The 16099-nt window shown below is 46.1% G+C and overlaps 1 protein-coding gene across 3 annotated transcripts in view; it reads right to left on the reverse strand.

The window, feature by feature from the left end:
- Positions 1-16099, reverse strand: part of PLS3 (plastin 3) — a 49710-nt gene that overhangs the window by 14072 nt on the left and 19539 nt on the right. For all 3 annotated transcript variants that reach the window (XM_054289500.1, XM_054289502.1, XM_054289499.1), the window contains exon 2: positions 6171-6257. In XM_054289500.1, coding sequence (XP_054145475.1) covers positions 6171-6237 — 67 coding nt within the window. In that variant the 5' untranslated portion in view covers positions 6238-6257. The remainder of the gene's footprint in view (positions 1-6170; positions 6258-16099) is intronic.

The raw sequence follows: 16099 nt of genomic DNA on the forward strand, positions 1-16099 counted from the left end.
AATACCACAGCCCTTGCATGTTAAAAATAGATGGTCATGAAACACAGTACCTCTTATATTCTGAACTAAAAACACCAAATCAGCTCTGCAGTTACATTTTTACCATGTTGTCAATGATATTCTCCATTTAAGACTGACAGCAAATTGCAGATATTTTACTGCTGCCCAAGAATGCTCTGCCAGGACATTTGCTTTCACAGTCTATCACCAAGCCACAGCAGTACCATGTGTTTAGTGAGATAGCGTCACCTATCTGAGGAACAAAACAAGAATCTAGTGTGACACTGGAGCTTTGCACATCACAGATCCCAGCCTCTCTGGGGACATCACCACATCTACTGACCACAAATCCAGCATCTCCAGACCTTGTTCAGGCAAGTGAGGTTTTCCAGCCACTGTGGACAGGCAGGGGTTGGTGCCTCCTTCCCCAGGATGAGCAGAGTGCTGCTCACAGCAGAGCTGGCACCCAGATTTCAACAGAGCTGGGTCCTCAAGCAGACAGAGCATTTGAAGTGGTTGCACAGCCCAGATTCACACCTCAAGACATAAGCATGACCCTCCAGGCCCATCTTTGGGGAGGCAGGGATTCAGGGCACATTGTGCTGTTACTGGCTCAGTAACAAAATACTAAAATCCCTTTGCTGCAGCCAAGTGCTACAGACAGCCCAGGGAAGTTAATTTAGTGCCTGAAGAGCTGCACCAGCCTCAGAATTTGGTTATCTTCAAGAGGGTATCTCACCACAGCCACTGGGGTCAGTATTTATCCTTGAAGAGAGATACTTTCAATAATAAAGAAAACAATCAGGATAGCTCTAAGGCCCAGGGTTATTTTTTTTAAACCAAATTGTGGGTGCCAATTTTCTTTTAATGAAGATTCTGTGATTTTTAGGTTTTGTTTCACGGCAGTGTTCCAGCAAGCAGCACATTTGCACCATCACTCCAACCACTGCACCACCAGTCCTCATTTTCCAGATCCATATGGGAATATGGGATTTTAGAATTGTTTTTATCAGTCAGAAAGAAAGTGAAACTGCTCAGTGGCAAATACTGAAGTAACCAGAGCAAACCTGTACTCCTTCCTACACCCCAGTCTCTCTGTCTCAGACTAAGGAAGAGCATCAATTCCATGGAATAATAAATACACTAAACTACTTCATGAGAAGTCAGTGTTTACAATAGTGCTGAGGAAATGAAGTGGTTTGGGGCAATGATTAATGATAACAATAGGCTGCTCTCTGGCCCTCAATTTCAGAATTTTATTCTGAACTAATACAAGCTAATACAAAGGCAAGATTTATTAACAGTCCAGCCTGAGATGTCATGAGCAAACTATTTCCCCTCTAGATAAATCACAGCTTCTTCTATTACAGTATTTTTATTACTGAATCTAACTTTGCAATATGCATCTTTTCCCCTCCTTACAGCCAGTGAGGAAAATAAGTCAAGAAGGGATTTCCTAATCTCCATGGCCTATGAACCTAAAACAAAACTTTACTTTCACCCTCAGCCTGCAGCCAACCCCCTTGCTTTTGCCTTTGCCTGACTGAACCAACCAAAATCCCTCAGCATGCTCCCAAATTAAGCAGGTAAATCCAAAAACATCCGTTTATCACTTCTTCCAGTCAATCCACCACCTAAGTTTTACAGCTACCCAAATGTTAAGAGTAAATGTAAACAGCAAGGAAAGGACAGAGAAAATTAAGACTTCAAAATATAAATTGAATCCTTGATGGGATATAATTTTGATTCAGATTTGGTAAAGGTTTTCCTCTTCACCTGTCTGGGTTAAGCATTCAGAAGTGTTTCTGATTCAGGCTTGCATGTGCTATGTCTGAGCCTATTCACATGCAGAAGGGATAAAACCTTACATGGTATTTAATGAGGCAGAAGCTTCTTAGGTGAGACAGCAGAAAACTGAGCTCCAAAGTCTGCAACTCCAATAAGGGACACATAGATAAAAGGATGCTGAAACCTATTAAGATCTTGGTTCTACATATGAAACCCTGCAGGGCAGGCATGAGGAATTTACTCCAAGCTGTGTCAACATCTGCCCAGTTTGGGTTCATTCACTCCTGCAATCAGCATCTTCCCAGTCCTCCAGGTGTGCTTACTTCAAAGATTTACCTTTGCTCACTTAAAAAAAAAAAAAAAAGATATATATATATATATATATAAAGGAGCTCTGCCACATGAAGAGCCACTGAAATGCACGCTCACAAGGGACCTCACACATAGGTCAGCAGCATGGCACAAAGATTTTGCCCATCAGGAAAGGCTGCACTGGGCTCAACCAAACAGCACAAAATCAAGTGTGAAGGACAACCTTAACTCACTCATAATCTTTGATCCTCAGGACTCAGGACCTAAGCTCTTGCAACTCTTAACAATGTCCCAAACACCCACTTGTACAAGCAACTCTTCCATAGTATTCTGGGAAAAAAATTAAACACTGATTTACTTCACAGAGTAAAAGGGCATCCATGTGCGAGACACTTGGGATGAGGATTACAAGCAAATCAGGTCTGTTAGTTTAACTGTAAGACCACACACCAAGTTACTGGTTTTGCACTGAAGATGCTCTCATTTCAAGTTTTACTTCTTGGCCACAGAAGGGCAGATTTGAGTGTTAAAACTGCTGGTTTTACCATAAAGTGGTGCTGGCCTGTGGTTCTGGCTTGGTAGCAGAGTCAAGTAGTGATTGACTATGAGATGGAAAGTGGACCTGTTCTTAACATGTCAACCAGCCTGACATGACAAACAGACCTGCAACCCCTATTCCACAGGCAGCTGCTTCCCTTCCTACTGTCTCTGTTCCCCTTCTGGCATCAAATGTAGAAAGAAGCAGCATTTTAAAAAAAAATTAAACACCAAAAAACTCTACCTCTGCAGTACCAGCCAGATCCAAAACTATTTCCAACATCACTGCAGGCCCACAATATGGTGCCTTGCTGGATGTCCTGCAACAGGCCCTGACTTCAGACAGAACTCTCTAACAAAATCTGAGCTGGTGTTGAGCAGCTGAAGAGGCTGTCAAAGTAGAAGCCATCCCAAATGAAATGGTTCGGCGGCCTGCCCAGCATTACTAATGGAAGAAAGCAAAATTGTTTTAACAGACAAGCTGCAGCCTGGATTCATTATAGTCTGCCTGATGGAAAGGAAACTACAGCACATCTGAAGTTTCCTATTTCTACTGAAAGATGCATGCATGCCAGGGTGCTAAAGCTGGGAAAGGTCATGGCAGCAGGCGCGGCACCTCTGCCGTGTGCAGGTGGCGCAGCAAAGCCGCCACGAATCCCAAAAGCTGCTTCAAGCTCCAGCTCAGCTTCCTCCTGAGGACAAGCACTTAAAATAGCTTAAATAACAGGATGCTAGAGGGGGAAAGTAACCCACACGTTTCCTTTTAAGGACATATGCTCAGCAGGAGCACAGGATCACAGATCCCTACTTGCCCTAAGCAAACGTTTCAGAGCATTGTTTTACCACCTTGGAGTGCTGCACAAAGTGTTCAGCCCAGTTATGATTTTTGAGTACTTCATGTTTCCAGAAAAGATGCTTATCTCTGCTTATCTTAGAAGGAGAGAGAATGAAGACAAATAAACAGAGCAAATTTGTGGATTTTTTTCTGCCACGCCTCCCCTCTGAAGTGCCCCTGTTTGGCCAAGTACACACACAGGCACCTGTTGCACAGAACAAATTCAGAGATCCAATGAGATCTGGAGCAACTTGTTCTTCTCCCACTAACCTGTGGGTCACTCCAAGCCCAGACAGTTCCAATGCCCCACTAATTACTGTTTTCAAACATTACAAAGCTTTTTTTCCCCCACTGCTCTTTACCACTTGGAGCAGTTCCAAGACAAATAACTGCCTGTAGGATGGTGGGAGCTGCCTGTCTGTGCTATAGTTGGCTTTGGTGATAACCTTCAGCAGTGGTTTCTCACCTGTGGACTGTTCTAATAAGCAATAGGATGTCTATGGGACTCATGGCTTTGGCTGGCTGTCAGAGAACAGCACATCAGTTGGATGGGAGAGAGGAAATACCTTCAAGTGGCATGGAAGGCAAGTGGTGACAGAGCACATAGTAACTAACACACTTCACTGCCTTCCAGCATCCCAGACGTCTCAATCCAGTCAGCTGCAGACAGAAAAGCTGGTCAAACACACACCTTTAAAGCCTCATCAACCTACCCATGCAGAGCAGCAGCTTGCCCCATGCTGGAGTTAAAGCAGGTCTCCAGGAAGCCCAACCAGCTGTGCACTGGAACAGGGCACACCTTGGTGAGCACCCTGTGAAATGTTTCCTCCTCCCCACATCTCCTTCATGACATCCTAGACACCAACCAGCTGAGTTTTGCTATAACCATGCTTCTCAGCTGTGTTCCAAATCCTCCAGATAGCTGGGAGATTAAAAATGGGGTTCATTTTACACAGCAGTCTTAGTCCAGCTTCTGCTCACATTCACTGGAGATGCTATTAGCAGTTCACAGTGAAAGGCAGTCACCAGGCAGTGTCCACCCAATATCCCAGGGCAAACATGGCTCCTTCAGGCAAGAATAAAGGGAATGAGAGCATTAGAGACACTCCTGACAGGTGTGTCCCACATGCTTGTGGGCTCTACCATGCCTAAAGCACACAAAACAAGGCAGTTGAAAAGAACTAGCAGATCCTATCTCATTTGTGGGTATGTCCAGGATAATTAGCACATTCCTCATTAATATTAAAGTTCTGACATTGCCTTTATAATTTAAAACCAAACAGGGACCCACATCCTGAGCAGGGTGAGCTGGTTTCCTACAACAAACCAAGATCTGACTTGTGTTTCTCCATGTTTCCAACCTAATCTTGATCATTTCCTCCACACCAATGACAAAAAGCCACCACATTCCAGAGAGGTTAACAATTTTAAATGTATCCAAGGACAGAACAGGCTGCCTACATCTCAGCCTTAATGAGACTGCACTAAGAGGCACATTAGACAGAGATAAACACCGTGCTTCCTCCCAAGGAACATCTCCCTCTGCTGCAAAAGTCTTGAGAAGGGCAAGCAAGGAGAGGGAACTCCTTAAAATGCAACTTCCTTCAGGTTCCAACAGGGTTACTGCTCCATGAGAATCAGTTGCCTCTGAAATTCACATTTCTCTTTGCAGAAATGGGAAATTCTGAACAAGTGAGAGTTTTCACAGCCACCCTGCCCTAGGAAGGCGGTACCACCCAACACAGATAAGAGGCAACTATGATTTTATATATATAACCAGTGCTCAAGTGATGCCCATGTCCAGTTAGAAAAACAAAATGCTGGCTCTCAGTGCTTGAGCAACTTGATCCTGGCCAGTGCCAGTCCCGGGTGTGGCTCCCCAGCTGAACACACTGACCTCAGTCCCCCAGGGCTGCGCTCCAGCGCCCATCCCACCCCTCCCTGCTGGTGCTCTGACCCTTCAGTAAGCCATTGCAAGAAACTAAACCAACAGAAAAACATGTTTTCCATTATGTCAGTTCTCTGCCCATTTCAGCTTCCTGAAGCAGCCTGCCAGAGGTTTCTGTGATGCCAGGGCAGGGGGAAAGCTGGGAGGCAGGAGGAGCAGCCCCTGGAGGAAGCTCAGCAGGCTGACGGAGATCAGCAGAGATGGAGCCAGCAGAGGGCAATGGAGGTGTGCTCAGCACAAGGCATTGATCATCACCACAAGCTGCTCCACTGAGGCCAGGTAAACAAATTCAGTTTTGCCTACAAGCCCCCAAATGCACTCTGTAGAAGCCAAAAATGCAGCACCTACACTGACCATGCACACAGCTCAGCCAATCTGCCAAACCAACACCACCAGAACCAAGCACCCTGCAAGCCCTGAAGTGCTGCCAAGGCCAAAGCAATGCAAAACCTGTCTGGATATTTCTTCTGCCATCAGGAAGCAACAAAGCCCACCCTGGAGCAAGAGTGCAGGGCTGTCTGCCAGTGCTCCCTGATAGCCAGACTGCCTTGTTCCTGCCTTTGTGCTCCTTGGCCAAAGGGACAAGCCAGAAGCAGCAAAGCTGCCAAGGGACTCCTTGGAACAGAGACAATCATGAGACCAGCACAATGCCCACATCCTGCTGGCACTGCTGCTCATCACAGGGGTGGGATAAATCCAATTCAAACGTGCAGCAGACAGGAGCAAGGTGCCCTCCTCTGTGTGACTTACCAACTTTAGCAAAGGCCTCCTTGAGTTCCTCCAGCTCATCTTTGGAGATTTGCATGGTGTTGGCCATCTCATGAATTTAGGGAGTACCTAAAGAGAGAAAAAGAACACTGTATGAAACCAGGCTGCATTCAACAACACAGTTTCCAACAGCAGCATAGCAACAATCAGTACCAGTGTCACCACACTTCCTGGGACCGTGTTTATCTTTCCACTAAGAAAACAGATGTGTCAAACTCGAGATGGGAAATACACTCTTTAACAAGTCAAAAAGCCCATTAGCCTTGTCAATATTTAGCTCTGTATGTTATTTTATGATTATGGTGTTCTGAACATATTAAGGTACCTGCTGTCAGTGTATTCTGTAGGTCAGAACTCACATCTCCAGAGATTTTCCACAACTTTGAACAAAATCAGAATCCAGTGTCAAAATATTAATGGAGAGCACACAGCTACCAAACCCAAATAAAAGATTCTGAACACTATATGGAGAGGGTATTTTGGTACAAAGTAGTGTACCTGGTACTGTTTGCAAAAAGAAAATAGTTTGTTCTTTTGCAAGAAAACTGTTTGAATCAACACCTACTTGTTTCCCCAGAGTCAGACTCCCAAAAAGCTGCAAGGAACAGGCTGTTTGCATGGCCCCTGTTTCCCTGAATGGCAGAAGCACCATAAGCAAGCACAGAAGAGCTTGAGAAACAGTGAGACCTCGAGTTCACAGAAACTCTGCTTGGACCAGATCTGCTTGGTGTCTAACAGAGAGGATGGAGCACAGAGTTCCTCCATCCATCTGCCATCATGCTCCTTTCCAAGCACTGATGAAGTGCCTGGACAGGAGGTATCACCACAGGGATGGGAGCAAGTCAGACACCTACACACATCCCATCCCAGACACTCGTCACAGGGCATCAGGTGCCCTGGTGGCATTCTGACCATGAGAGAGCATGATTGATGCAACAAGGAACAGAAACACTGGTAAGCACATTCTAACACCTCTGCCAGCTCTAGCTCAGGGTCTGTAATGGGGATTTAGGCAGGCTTGGTGCGACTTCAAATGAGATTTGCATCCCGAGATTTTCCAGCTCCTACATTGTTCACTACAATCCTGAAGCTGAGAAATAAAATGTTCCTCCTCTGCCTATGGGAACAGACACAGCTGCCTACTGTTTTGTAAGCAAAGGGTGGATTGAGGTTTACAGACTATGAGAAGCAGGATCCTGAGCAGGCTGGCTCTGGCTCAAGGCTGGAGCAACAAGAGGCTCAGTTGACCAAATGCCTGTGCTCTGATTAGTAACCCCCTTTTGTCTGAGACTCCCAGCTGCCTTCACAAGCACTCACACAAGTTTGCCTGTAGCTGTAAATATTCATTTTCTGTAACACTTCACTCAGTCTGGAAAGAATGAAGTTGTTAGAGATGAGAGCAATGGGCAGGTGTGGCAGCCTGGGAAAGCAGCTCAGACAGGTGCTCACAGCAGAGAAACTCAACAAGAGTTGCATCACTGCAGAGACACGAAGGAAAGCACTTCAGACCCCACCTCCCAGCATTAGTAGCACAACAAGATGTTGAACAGTCAGTAAAAGCCACCAACAGCAAGACAACAAACTTCATTGGCTTCAAGTTGAAAAATGGGATAGAGGGAGGAATCACAGCAAAGGTGCATCAGACTGACAGAAAGAAAAGATAAATCTTTGTAAAAGTAATTTTTTTTACTGTTTCACAGGAAAAAGGCTAATTGACCAAGGCAATGGTACCATGCAGGTCCCTGCAAGATGCAGGAATGCTGTGTGCAGCACTGATTTTCTTGCTTGATCTCCAGTGTGGGATCTGTCTCCATTCCTGGAGCAGCCCCTTCCCTGTAGCCTCCCATGGGTGCCTCAGCCAAGCCTCAGTGCCACCAAAACCTGGCTATTTCCAGGGGATAAAGGAGTTGCTTAGCAAGAAAATCAGCTCTGAGCAGGCTTGTTGCATGATACAAGAGATGGATTTCACAACTGGCAGAAACACTTGGAGAATGCTCCCAAGAACAGAGCCAGATTTGGCTATGCAGGCAGGTGGCACGAGCTGCCAGGCAGGAGAGGCTGAGCTACAGATGAAAATTCAGCCAAAGCTCCTCCACAAGTTCTGCCTTCTTCCTAATTCTCATTTGCACCAATTCATTTTCAAACCATGAGGATTTCCCTTAAAAAGGGATTTCCCAAAGCATCATTACCTAACCACTTAATTGGAATTTAATTTGCTGCTGACTATCTCTAACATCTTTAACACCAAAAGAAGCAGCAAACACCACCATAAACTGAGAGCTTTTAAAAATGCTGCTCTGTTTGACTTTATCAGGTAAATATTATGCTCTGGATATGCCCTAGGGTTGTTTGTATGGGTCTTGACTTAAAAAAAAAAAATCTTCCTTCCAATCCCTAGACTGTTCAGCTCAGTCCATAAAACAGGTTTCACTCTCAGTTTTTGTAATATCACTTCTTCCTTCTGTTTCTCTGCTTGAGAGGAGGAAGGGAGAATTCAAAGCAGCAGAGAAAAAGCAGACACCTGACCTTGTCAGGGCTGTCTGTGAAGGGAAAGGGTGTTATAACAAAACAGTCCATGGAAAGGTTAATGGGCCACAAAGTTACAGCTCCCAAAGCAATTGTACAGAGCTTTTCTGCAATGCAGAGGTGTTACACCATCACTGGGACACTGGGCTGGGGGGCAGGGGAGCTTTTCTTTTTCTTGTTGTGTGGGGGGTTTTATGTTTGTTTGTTTTTAATAGCTGAGTCTAGGGCATTCAGAATCGTGTTTTTCATTCAGTTGCATTTTTAAACAAGAGGCTTTGTCTTGTGGGACATAAAAGGCCCTTTTATCACCCTGGCACAGGGATCACACATCAGCTGCCTCCCTGGAAGCCCTGTGGGGACTCTCCACGCTGCTCGTGCCTGGCCAGGTCACACTCACACTGCAACAAAGCCTCCACCAGGGTAGGACAGGCAGAGACACTGAAACACCCATCTCAGAACAAGAGAAAAGTTTTAGTCTGGTGGCTGACAGCCCATGGGTCAATGCACAGATAAACAAAGTGTACAAGGAAGCAATCCCCGCTCCAGATCCCTCATCCTGCCTTCATCCCTCACCCCACAGAGGAAAAGGGCAGCTCTGTCACACATGTATGCACAAAGGCACCTGCCCAGCAGAGCATGGCTGGCAGACACTGCAGCCTCTTTCTGTCCTCTCAAGACTACCTGGGACACAGATCAGAGCTGCCTAAGTACAAGGTTTTGGAATATCAACTCCTTCCCTGAGACTGGCTGTATAAAGTTCCCGTGCAAATAAATTTTACAGGTCCTAAGCACACTGCAGTCACCAAACTGGGGTTAGTTTATTTGCAGAACTGCAACAGGGGCAGGTCAGGGAAAGCTGTCCCAGCGTGTGTTTTGACAGCTGTGAGCCACCTGGGGACAGCCCCTGCAGGGCTGTCACTGGAGAGATCCCTCTGCTGAGGCACTCAGCACTTCCAGCACTAGTGCCAGAAGCTAACCAGGATATTTGGGTGGATTAACTGCTCAGACAGCAACTTAGAAACACTCAAGCACAGAGAAAAATGTTCTCAAGACTTTTCCCCAAGAGGGGAAGCCCTGGAAGCTGTATCCTGGAAGCTCCATTACACAGAGTGCTGGTAGAAAACTGATGAAGGGGGGATATTCAGACATTTGTACGTCTTGAAAGTTGGCAGATTGACTCAAATTTGAAAGCACATAACAACCAAATATTTCCTGAGAGCCACTTGAACACTTCCAACAGAAACAGAGCTGGAATTTGCTGCTGATCCAAATGGAAGAATTTACTTTCTTAGCAGCTCTGTGTTACTCTGAAAACTGAGTGCTTCATCCCTTCCAGGCCTGCCTTCCTTTAATATCTCTACAATGACTGATTAACAATATCAACTTGTTTACTCAAACAGGCCAGTGCAGAGACACATTCAAGAGTCAACAAAAAGGTATTAGTATGCCCTATTTCCACCCAATCTAAAATAAAAAAAAATAAAATCCAACACAACAAGTGAGCTACACCTAGTCTGGAGCAGTGACTCAGTTTCTGAGGAACCTGTGGTTTTGCTCCCTTTTCATGACAAAAGCTCCTGACATCAGAAGACAAGTCAGTTAGCAGTAGCTAATTAAGAATACTCCAACCCCACACACCAGTGACCACTAAGCCAGCACACATTTTTGGAATAAGCAATGGGACAGCCAGGCACTCAGTCCCCTCACAACCACAGCAAGTGCCAGAGCCCTGGGGCTGCCTGGCCAGTCTGGAGGAAACTCAGTGATTCAGCTGCCACAGGATCCAGCCCCCAGGCCTCCCGTGGCTCACCTCATCCTCCTCTTCCGCCCTGTTCTGCAGGCAGGGCTGCTCCCTGCCAAGAAAGAGCAGCACAGCAGAGTGGGGTGGCCGTGTGCTCTCCCCTCTTCACCCTCCCCAGCCCCTCTGAAAGCAGCCAGCAGCACTATGCCCATCCCAAAGGGCTCTGCAAGCTCCAGAGCTGCCAGGACAGCCCAGAGCAGCCCCTCAGGGCAGTGAGGGAAGAGTCACTGGCAAGGGATACAGGCCTGAGTTTTCTTTGCATCCCTTCCTAGGTGAGTGGAAGCTGCAGAGGATGCTGAGATTGTCAGAGCAATCTCCTGACGCTGCAGGAACCCTCCTGCACAGGCACAGGCCTGGGCCCATGCTGCTTTTGGAAATGTTTGCAGGCAGGAGAGGGCACAGACACATCCACTCCCATCTCCATCCTCAGCTCTCATGGCTGCTTTTAGTGGTCCAGTCCAAGCAAAGCCTTTGGGGTTTTACAGACGACAGTCCCAAAACTGACATTGACAGGAGGACATGATGGCGCAGACTTGGTCTGATGAGTCCTCTGAGGTAAGCAATTTCCAATGCTTGGGAGGGAGACAGGAAGGCTGAGGGATTGATGGCCTGTAAATGAAAACCTATCATAAAATCCATCCTCTCCTGCTCATAATCAGTTTGTGTGCTCGTCAAATGTTCACCACAGTGTTTTGCTCATCAAATTCCTACAAGACAGCACCCACACCCTGGATGTGGTTGTTAGCAAACACCAAGCTGATGGAAGCACATAAACTTTTAATTGGCAATTACCTTCCAGACAGCCACTGGTCAGAGGCACTGGCTGAAACCAGACCTTCCCCTTCACCCTTTGATGAGAGATGTCATCCTGGTAGGAGCAGTGCTCAGGAGATGCTGCCCATCCAGAGAGGCTCCACCACGGTGGTGCCTAACCCCTTACCATCAGCATGATGATGCAGATTCTGAAATCAGTTTGGTGCTGCTCTTTGCACAATTGTGGTTCGTGTGCTCACAAACACTGTGGTGTTCCTATGCACTCAGGGAGCTGATTTCCCTGCCTCAGGAAGAAAGGCACACAATGCTTTGAGCAGGCATTGCTTTGTGGTGCCACATTTGGCTGAGTGGCTGCATCTCTCATCTGTGGATCTCCCCTTCAGTGAAGTTTTCCCAGCACCAAACACAGGCTCAACAGCAGTGAATCTACAGCTCTGCTGTCAGGCCTGCAGTGCTTTAACTGTTGAACACCACTGTACTCTAACACCTGCAAAGCCATTACCCAAATCTAGCTTTATTTCTCTTAGTTCAGCTTTTCTTGGCCATGCAAAGCACCAAAAAACTCACCTCAACAGCCGAGACCAACTACATAAATTCAGCTTTAATTATGAATTACTTTAAGCTTGCCTGGCCATTTGAATTGACCACTGTACACCACCCAGCTCTCCAGCTCCCTTTACACACAGAACAGCTCCTGACTGACCCATGCTGGCTGTGTAGCCCACCAGCTGCATCACAGGGAAAGGACACAGGGCTGCAGATAGAGATTCCCACTGCACAGACACCCTTCAGGTTACTTCATCCCAATTCCACATTGAGATTACCTCCAGCTGCTGCTTCTGAAGCACCAGAAGTCCCACCAGCAGGTTTTGCTTTATATCCTTTCGGACTCCTGAAACTCTCATGCTGGGAGAGGCAAGCTCCTTGCTATGCTTATGATCACCTGGGAGTGGACTGTGAAACTTTGCTCCAGTTGTTGCACAACCCACCACTGCTGCAGGGGAAAAATCTGCCAAATCCATCAGGAGCAGACACACATGCTGGAATTAGTCACTGCTCTCGGCTTGCCAGAGCTTCTCTCCAGATCTGGAGGCATGTCTCAATGGGGTAGCCACCTCTGGACAAGTATGTTCCTCCACCAAGTCCAGGTTAGAAGCTCAGTTTCTCCCAGCTAGACCTGCATAGAGTGATGCCAGCTACTTTTCTGAGCAGCACTTGGGCAGGTGCCCAGCAGGGATCTGGGCTGCAGAGAGGCAGGGCCACTCCAACAGTATGGAAACAAATGCAGCAAATCACTTTTCTTATGCCTTCTGCACAGACTTTATCCACCACCCCAACATCCACTGGCAGCCTGGACAACCTGATCCTTCCCCTTTTGCATGCTGGTCCAAGTGTTTTCTCTCCCTTCATGACAGAACCAGATTCACTAGCTTCAATCATCTTAAATCCTTAGTAAAAGCAACTGCTGAGCCATCAGCCAATTTACATGCCTTTGACAGCCCTGCACAGCCAAGGAAGCTCTCTGGGGTGTGGTCAGGCCTGGATAATGATCAGCATGATCAGAACTGAACTGCAGCCAGCACCCAGAGAAAACCCAAAATCAGCATCAAACTTGCTCACAGCATCAAACAGGAATCAGCCCCTTGATAAAAGCCCAGGAGAGCCATGTCCTGCACAGCAGCATCCAAATTACTGAAAGCTGGGATATGAACAGAAATTCACAGAGATTCAAGTACACCAATCCCTCAGTCTCACAGATATCAGAAAACAGACACAGAGCAAACAGCTGAGGATGCTTGGTCACATGGTACCAAATTTCCCAGAGGCTGGAAGGAAGCACAAGTCAAAAGAACACAAATGCTTCCACTCCAATTGCCCATGGAAAGGAAAAAATAAAGCTTCCCCAGCCCTCAATGAAATTTCCCCCAGCACATTTCCTGTCCCCTGAGCCAGAGCTGCCTCTGATGCACACCAAGGGTAAGATGCAGTCCTGGAGCAGCATGGATGGATGCTTGGTCACTCCCATCTACCTGAAGAAGGCTGAACAGGAACACAAAACTGCTTTGGGACTCAAATGGAAGGGAGAAGCACTAAAAGCTTTCTGCAGACCTTACACTCTTTGAAGGCTCCTGTCATGGAAGACCAAGGCCAAGTGGATTGGATGGATGGATGGTCACAGAGGAAACCAAGTGCACTCACACACTCCCATCATGCTGCAAGGCTCACAGCTCCAACCCACAGACCTTGCTCAAAATGTATTACACATCTCTACAGAGCACTTACAATCCACAGGGCACAGCAGAAAACAGATAAAATACTGCTCAAGGCACCAATGAATCAAGCCTTAAAAGCCTCTTCAACAAATACTCCTACTAAGTGTTGCATTTTGACACACCTCCAGTTTTAGTAGAGCAGCTACTCCAGGGTTACAGAACATTTGAAATCATAACCCACTAGATTGGTTTAACTAACTTTTGAAATAGTTTGTTCATGTCAGTGGAAACAGAAGAGCAATATTCTCATTACCTAGCTAGCACAACATGGAACAGGTGATCCTTTCAAGACGTCTCAGGAAAGGAAGAGCTGAACACTCATCCACCTGGAACTTGCAAAAGCAAACAGAGTTTATTTAAACTTAAGTGCAAGAAGGTAAAAGAGAGGGGGGCTGAGGTCAGGTGTCGCTAATGGACTGAAACTCAGAAGGCTTCATTTAAATTCCTGGCTCAGACACAGAAAAGTCATGCAAGCCTCTCAGGAAATTCTTATGTTGATAGTAATTCTTATTCTTGTGTAGTTCCCAAAAAAAAGGAGCAGCATTAATACTTCCTTCTGCTTATTCTGTGCCTTAACCATAAATGTCTTAAAAAAAGGACCCATCTCTTACCCTCCATTGTAAAAACTCAGCATCCCTCATTTTATGAGGGGACACTCAGAGCAACAGTGTAAAAGACAGTGGGTTCCCTGCCAGCATAAGCAGGGAGGAATGAGGTTCACAAGGCTGAATCTGTGCAAATTTTCTTCCCCAGAAGCGCTTGGCACCTGCTTGCTGAGACCTGCAGGTTTACCCTCAACATGCTTTAAGCATATGTCCCTCAATTTCCCAATTTTCAGCCCCAAAGGAGCCCAGTTCCTTACAAGAGCTGAGCCTGCAGCCTGGCTCAGGAGCAGCTGGATAAAGCCCTGCAAATCCCAGAACACTCTCCATCCCCCCAGCAGCTCCAGCTCTGCTCCCAGGCAGCACCTTTGGCAGGTAAAGGAACTGATACCCAGGGTGCCACGATAAAGCAGCAAGGAGCATTACTCAGTCTGTTACACTTCCTCTCCACCCAGGTGGGGGAATCAACCAGATCCCTAAATTAAATCACAGTACAGTCACTGCTTATTCAACAGCAGCAAACAAGCTCCTACAAGCCAAACACCCAGCATGACGGTGCTGATCCCTGGCAAGCTGGACAAAAGGAGTTTCAGCTGTTCATTTTGGGAAGGTGGGTTCTGTGCAACCTTTTGGAAGGTACAGCTGTGGGCAAGCAGTTTGCAAACCGTTCTATCAGCTGAAGGTAAATAGAGCTGTCCAGAAAGAGACAGCCAAGGCTGAAATTCTGGCTGCCCAGATGATAAACATGCAGAGAAATGTGTCAATTAATGTTTTCTTAAATAAGAAACAAAACACTAGAAACTACAAACCGTACCCTAAGTGTTGTAATTATGTTTCAAAAGTGTCTTAAACCCCAGGAATTTCAGTAACAGATCTCTCACTAGAAAAAGCTACTGAAAAAGAAAAACCATTTTCCATCCTTCCCCTGTTGTCTGTGATCTTGTTTAGAAAGCACTTGGGAAAAAGGGAAAGAAGTCAAATTAATTTGTTTCAAAGCAAGAAAACAACATCAGACTGCAATAAATCAGTGTCACTACATAGCTGTCCTAGTGGCTTATGAAGTAGGAAAAATCTCTGTAAATTCACCACTCATTTATTGCAGAATAGATGGTGTAGATCCTATCTACTCTTCACAAAATCAGAAACAATCTCAAAAATTAATGCAAAATGGCCAGAAGTGAAGGAAAGCTGCTGGCTTTGCCTCCCAGGAGGTTGCAATGACAGTGAAATCACATTTAGTCTAACTGCAGGGTGTTCCCCACACTTCTCTATAATTTACCTTAATATGGGGAGGAGTGATAGGGAACCAAAGACAGCAGCCACCAGTTCAGGATCAGGCAAGCTCTGGTTCGTGACTCTTGGACTTTGGAGAAGCATTAAAAACCCCCACAAAATGCACTCCCATTAGCAGGTTTCAAGGTTAGGTAAATGTATCCAGCATCAAGGCTGGGAAAATGCATCAGGCACTCCTGGAGATGAGCACTAACTTCTCCTTAGGTCCCTTCAAGCTGCTTTGCCTCTTCCTCCTCCTCCTCCTCCTCCTCCCTCCGTTTCCCAGCTCAGCCAGTGCCCAATACCCCTAGGACAGATGTTGTGGTTAGAGAGATGTATGCCCTGTAAACAGCATGCAACCTCACCACTACTTTGAATTTCTCGAGGGTGTGAGAGTCCTCCAGCTGTGGAAATCATTCTTTAGAGACAGATGCTTTGCAGAATAAATGCAGAGTGAAATATCTCTTCTTAGCCTTTTGGCTAAGAGATAATACAGTATCAGTTTAATAAAACATAACTTAGCAAAACCTCAGAGCAATACATTCAGTACAAACAAAATTAGGATGTGAAAAAGATATACTAGAAGTGTTTTACAGGTTTGCAGACAAATGAAGTTTCCAGAAAAAAAAAATTCAGCATTTCAGTACTGGTATACAAGTGTTT

Source organism: Melozone crissalis, unplaced genomic scaffold (genome assembly GCF_028551555.1).
Source record: "Melozone crissalis strain CALT ecotype California unplaced genomic scaffold, PUWL_Pcris_2 ptg000068l_1, whole genome shotgun sequence".
NCBI classification, from domain to species: domain Eukaryota; kingdom Metazoa; phylum Chordata; class Aves; order Passeriformes; family Passerellidae; genus Melozone; species Melozone crissalis.